The following is a 5,238-nucleotide window of genomic DNA, read 5'->3' as shown; positions in this document are numbered from 1 at the left end:
ATTTTGATCATTTATGACTTATATAATAAGCTATTAAAAACATTTGACTAAACTGAAAATTCTTCACACTAAAGAAAATTATTTTTATTAGATTATTTTTCTAATATAACACCAATTTATCCAAAACTTCATCATCGTTTCAAAATTCGAGATAGTAATGATAGTTCATTAAAATTCCGTCTTATTGAATTGAATATATTTATGTTTCAAAGGAAAACAACCAAAAAGCCTTCATTAAATTGAAAAAGTAATGGGATGCATATGAAAAATAGATAAATTTACTGAAAAAACATGGAATAAATGAAATCGCCATAACTTTTTTTCTTATTTATAACTTCAAATTAAGTCAATTGTTTTTCAAAGTTCATTATATTAGTCATAAATGATCAAAATTTCATTTCATTCGGTTCATTGAAACCGGAGATATAACAGCTCAAAGTCGGCTATCGAATAATTTTACCCTTTTCTAGATCCTTCATAACTTCGTGTAGAATGGCCCGATCTTTTCCAAATTTGAACCACTGATACACAACTAGTTGATGAGCTTACAGTAAAAAATTGAGAATATTTGATGCTCTTTTCGAAAAGTTACAGCGAGTTGAACATTTTTTGAAAAGTGAAAATTTTACCTGTCCCAGTTATTTTGAGTATCCCCTGTACATGTGCTATTACAATTGACGTACCTGTTGGGGGTATTACTCATGTTCCATTTTAGAAAATGATTCAATTAGGAAGGTTGCTTGGATAGTTGTTTAAAAATACACATATTAGAAAGCATTCCATTTTTAAATGAACCACGGTTGAGTAATCATAATGCCAGTTTAAAAGAAGAGCATTTCACCTTTGCGATAGATGTTACCTTTCTAGAATTATATTATACCGTTCGACTATGTATGTGATACAACTGGCGTACAGTGGTACAGTGCACTGCAGTGAGGTCGAAAGCGTGTGCAACCCAAGTAAGTGAATAAGTATATTTCTGATTTGTTTGCAAACAACCAACAGGGAATCCCCTCAACTATCGGCTGGTTAATGAATGTACGATTCTTCATTCAGTCCAAGCACGCTTCTTTGTTTGAATAGATTCCTTACTCAGTTGTTTTATGAGCATAAATAAGCAGGAGTATCAAAATGCTAGATTTCATCAAAGTCGCGATTTTGATAATAAATCTACAGTTTGGATTCTCCGCTGAGCCCAAGTATCATATTGCAACCTATGCTGTAGGTGTCTAAAAAGTATTATCTCTTCAGTATCCATGCTAAATATCGTTTCTCAATTCCGCAGAGCAACTGGTTCGAATCGGCGGAATACTGTCACCGGATGGGCATGCGGTTGGCGATCGTCGATTCCGACCGGCAGCATGACGAAATTGTTGCGGCTGCCAAGAAAACTGGACTCCATTCATCGGCGAATTTCGGCGTGTGGCTGGGTGCAACCGATTTGGCTCGAACGAACAACTACGTGTGGCACAACACCGGCCAACGGGTTCACTACTCGCGGTGGAGGATAGCCGAACCTAGCGGAGGCAACGAGCACTGTTTGACGTTGCAGTTCTGGCCACTGTTGGGTTTCTTCTGGACCTGGAACGACGCTTCGTGCAGCAAGATGCTGTATGCTATCTGTGAGAGCAACGCTGATGTGGAGTGCGCTAGGGGGATGTAGGGATAGACTTCAGTTTTTTGTAGGTTTCCTGAGAAAAGTAGACATCTTCTGGTGTGAAATAGTGGAAAAAGATATTTTGAAAACAATGAAGAAAAAGAGTAATAGTAAAAGACGAAATTACGCATATTAATTTTTCGAATGAGTGTAATCAGTTTCGTACCTTTTAATTCCGCCCTATGTTGTTTATCCTTTGACAGATACGCGTATTTCGATTACCACTTGTAATCTTCCTCAGTGTCAGTTATCCACTGTGGATAACTGACACTGAGGAAGATTACAAGTGGTAGTCGAAATACGCGTATCTGTCAAAGGATAAGCAACATAGGGCGGAATTAAAATATACGAAACTGATTACACTCATTCGAAGAGGGTATTCTGCTTAGAGGGTTCGAAAAGTCGGTACAAGAACAAGTTAGGTGTTATTTTCTTCGTGCAAAACCGTGCTTTTTTTAAACTAGGAATCTTTCTTGCTGACCTTAACTACCGTCAAGGCGCCATTCACCGTGGGGGCTCCATTCACCGTGTGCCTTCGAATATTTTTTTCATTATTTCCATATTATGATTGAATGATATGACAATTTCCCTTCAATTTCACCAATACAACATTGTATTGGTGAAATTGAAGGGAAATTGTTATTACATTCAATCATAATATGGAAATAATGAAAAAATATTCGAAGGCACACGGTGAATGGAGCCCGCACGGTGAATGGCGCCTTGACGGTACCTATACCGTGTCGGAACCTCTGTGCAGCATATTGTCTCGCTCCGCATAACCTTGAAACAAGCCAAGGGCTGAAAGTCTCTTTAACCCTTCAGCACGCGCGCTGTTGTAAAAAGTACAACACTATCAAAAAACCTCGCTTGTCGTGTACAGCGCGAGCGCAGTGCAGTTTCGGTTGCTTGATGGCGCGCGTCCTGAAAGGTTAATAAAGACAAATCAATCAATTGAAACAAATCAATGAATTCAATGAGTCTGTCTACCTAGTGTTGAATTTATTACAAACAAGTTTTAGACCATCTCATTTACGAAATTATGTAAGGACCCCTAAGCCGCAAAGGTGTCTCTGAGAAAATCATCGTAGAGTACTGCACAACGGTGGTGTTTTGTACGGTCCCATCCACTCATCGCTATAGTGAGGCAAGGATAATAACCGTAATCGACGAGATTAAGCTCATTACCATGGAGCACCCAAATGGCTTCGAACTGACTGATGATAAGTTAAGTCTGGTTAGTACTCAAACGTGAGCTCTGTGCTGGTACACTAGTAAAACTTGGTGTGTATCATTGAAAAACATTGAACGGCTGCAGCAGGTCTTCATCAATAGATGCTTGATCAGCATGGATCACTTGGCGCTTTGATTTTGATATTTTTATCCAACCCTTTTTATGTAATCGGTAAATGAAATTAGGGAGATTATGTTTAAAAATTAATCTGGCGTCACACCGATTAGAAATGCAACACAAACAAACAATCATAAATAAAATATTGTCTATTATTCTTACTCGGGATAAAAAAAAATGATTCTTGTAATTACTTGCTACAGTTCTGTTGTTGTTATGAATATTTAAATGGGGAACAGGAACCTCTAACACAAACACCCTACGTAGTGACACTGAGCAGAAACATCAAACAGCTGTAGATCATTTTCATCAACTCGTGGAACGCTGCCGCGGACATTTCGAACATCCCTCCGCAAGTGATTCCCAGATTCTGCTGTGCCCTCATCATGATAACCAGTAAGGTAGCTCGGATTTCCAGGTACTCTTTGCGTGAGTTTGGCATATCGCAAAACTTCTCCGGCCAATTTAAATTGTACAGGGCATATCCGATTTCATGGTTCTGAAAAAATGCATCAAATTGAAAGTTATTATGAAAACATGACCTTATTTGGAGATGAGAAGCTACCGTATGGTTTAAGATGTCCGTTAACCGGCAGAACCAATAGCATTCCATGAGGATCGCTGAAACGTAGCATACAACAATCACCGTGTTCATGGTCAGGCCCTGCATTTTTGCATAGAATAATGCACAACCGATGAACGCCATCTCCGTATAGAAAATCAACAGGAAACTTATTTTCAGCAACGTTCTCATAGTCGCGACCTGCTCTATCAGCTCGGCGTGTCGAGCTGCAATCATGTTCAATTCTCTTTTTAAAATGTTGCAAAACTTTGATCCTAGGATATTTTCATGCATTCCAATAGTACCATCCATTTGTTTATCAACGCGTTCAAATATTCCATTACACTTCAATACAATATTCTCCAACTCGGTAGAGAAAGCCATGAAAAGTGTATTCATAATCGTCAAGATCGATGCATAAATAGAGGAAAACATTAAATGGTTGCTGCATATCAGAATATCGAAGGTCAGTTTTACACGGGGACCCAGTCGACTTATATTATCAGGTACACTATACTGTCGTTCCTCATTTACGCCAAACATATAGAGTATGAGCTGATCCCAGAAAAACAACCACTCCAACACCAGAAAGAATCGGCGTATCAAACGATATGAACGAACTCGGCCTTCCGTATAATCCCTGTTCAAGATAATTTCCAAATAACTACGCACTTTTAGGATATCCTTCAGGTTCACTCACATAAGAATTGCCCTGGAGTTGATCATCACCAGCGCCAAGAAAAGGCTGAACACTCCGATTAGTTCACCCGGGGAATTCCACTCGGTGCAGGCTACAAAGAAACGATCAAACCATATACTGAACTGGAACAAGCTGGACTAGCTGATGGAAACTGTACGCCTGCTATCATAAGCGCCCATTCCATCTGACGAAAATAGTCACTTTCATCGTCCAAAGTATCTAGCTTTGATTTCAGCCAGTTGTTCAAACGACGAATACCATCCATGGTTCTGACGCTTCAAATTCTCGGACTAGTCTAGAGAGTTCCGCTGGCAAGAACAATTCTTTCCTCTGTTGGTTTTTTTTTTCGCAGTTGACAGTGATTTTCTTTGATGCGCGTAAAACTATAATTATATATTTTACCGATAGTGAACTCTTAGGGATAAACGCCTCAGAACCCCGGTTAAACATTGCATCTGAACCTCAAATGCACAAACACATTGCAATGCATTGATCGGAAATGCAATAAAAAAATCGGGGCTTTGATCACTCTCAAAGTATTTAACTCCTTAAAACGTGGGATGAGAAATTGGCAATTACGGCTGGAGCAAAACGCGAGTGCTAGATATCTATGATCTGTATGGCAAAACTTACTATACTTTTGTCATGTTGCCATTGAGCTGAAAAATTGGATAACCACTGTACTGTAAGAACGAAAAGTATCAATAATAATTAATTGGCTTATCAACGCACATCTGGTGGTTGTAAAAATGAGTTGCCCACTGAATACTAGAAATACGATGGATTTACAAATACATACAAACCGAAAAGATCATTGTCTAGTCGGAATTCTAACTCAGACACCTATCTATTGAAGCACGTCTACGCGCTGAGCTATGATAGGCCCCAACACCTGCACAACCATCGAGTCTAAAATTTAGGTTGAATGACGTACGATTCTGACCCGGGTCCCACATATACCGTTTAAT

At 39.0% G+C, this 5,238-nt stretch overlaps 2 protein-coding genes across 3 annotated transcripts; one reads left to right on the top strand and one right to left on the bottom strand.

The window, feature by feature from the left end:
- The first annotated feature begins 1,040 nt into the window (after window positions 1–1,040).
- Window positions 1,041–1,908, top strand: LOC109426305 (C-type lectin domain family 6 member A). Its single transcript, XM_019701761.3, has 2 exons — window positions 1,041–1,221; window positions 1,286–1,908. Exons 1-2 carry the CDS (start codon window positions 1,132–1,134, stop codon window positions 1,661–1,663), a joined length of 468 nt encoding a protein of 155 aa, XP_019557306.3. The 5' UTR covers window positions 1,041–1,131; the 3' UTR covers window positions 1,664–1,908.
- Window positions 1,909–2,370: 462 nt separating this feature from the next.
- Window positions 2,371–4,998, bottom strand: LOC109426304 (uncharacterized). Of its 2 annotated transcripts, XM_062856146.1 has the most exons (4): window positions 4,428–4,990; window positions 4,271–4,361; window positions 3,574–4,210; window positions 2,371–3,507 (listed from the first exon to the last, which is right to left on the bottom strand). In XM_062856146.1, exons 1-4 carry the CDS (start codon window positions 4,447–4,449, stop codon window positions 3,268–3,270), a joined length of 990 nt encoding a protein of 329 aa, XP_062712130.1. In that variant the 5' UTR covers window positions 4,450–4,990; the 3' UTR covers window positions 2,371–3,267. The 2 variants fall into 2 exon arrangements, with proteins under 2 accessions (XP_062712130.1, XP_062712129.1); XM_062856145.1 differs by having other exon boundaries at window positions 2,371–4,210; window positions 4,428–4,998.
- Window positions 4,999–5,238: the final 240 nt, after the last annotated feature.

This window comes from Aedes albopictus, chromosome 3 (genome assembly GCF_035046485.1).
Source record: "Aedes albopictus strain Foshan chromosome 3, AalbF5, whole genome shotgun sequence".
In the NCBI taxonomy this organism is placed as follows: domain Eukaryota; kingdom Metazoa; phylum Arthropoda; class Insecta; order Diptera; family Culicidae; genus Aedes; species Aedes albopictus.
Note: the sequence above shows the minus strand (reverse complement) of the source record. Positions and strands in the feature narration are given on the sequence as shown.

Excerpts from the sequence above, each read along its gene's own strand:
- LOC109426305 (XM_019701761.3), top strand. The coding sequence starts at position 1,132 with ATGCTAGATTTCATCAAAGTCGCGATTTTGATAATAAATCTACAGTTT. Across the intron at positions 1,222-1,285 it reads ATCATATTGCAACCTATGCT|AGCAACTGGTTCGAATCGGC; the intron begins GTAGGTGTCTAA and ends TCAATTCCGCAG.
- LOC109426304 (XM_062856145.1), bottom strand. The coding sequence starts at position 4,449 with ATGGGCGCTTATGATAGCAGGC. Across the intron at positions 4,362-4,427 it reads GGGCGCTTATGATAGCAGGC|CCTGCACCGAGTGGAATTCC; the intron begins GTACAGTTTCCA and ends GTTTCTTTGTAG. Across the intron at positions 4,211-4,270 it reads AACTCCAGGGCAATTCTTAT|GGATTATACGGAAGGCCGAG; the intron begins GTGAGTGAACCT and ends TATCTTGAACAG.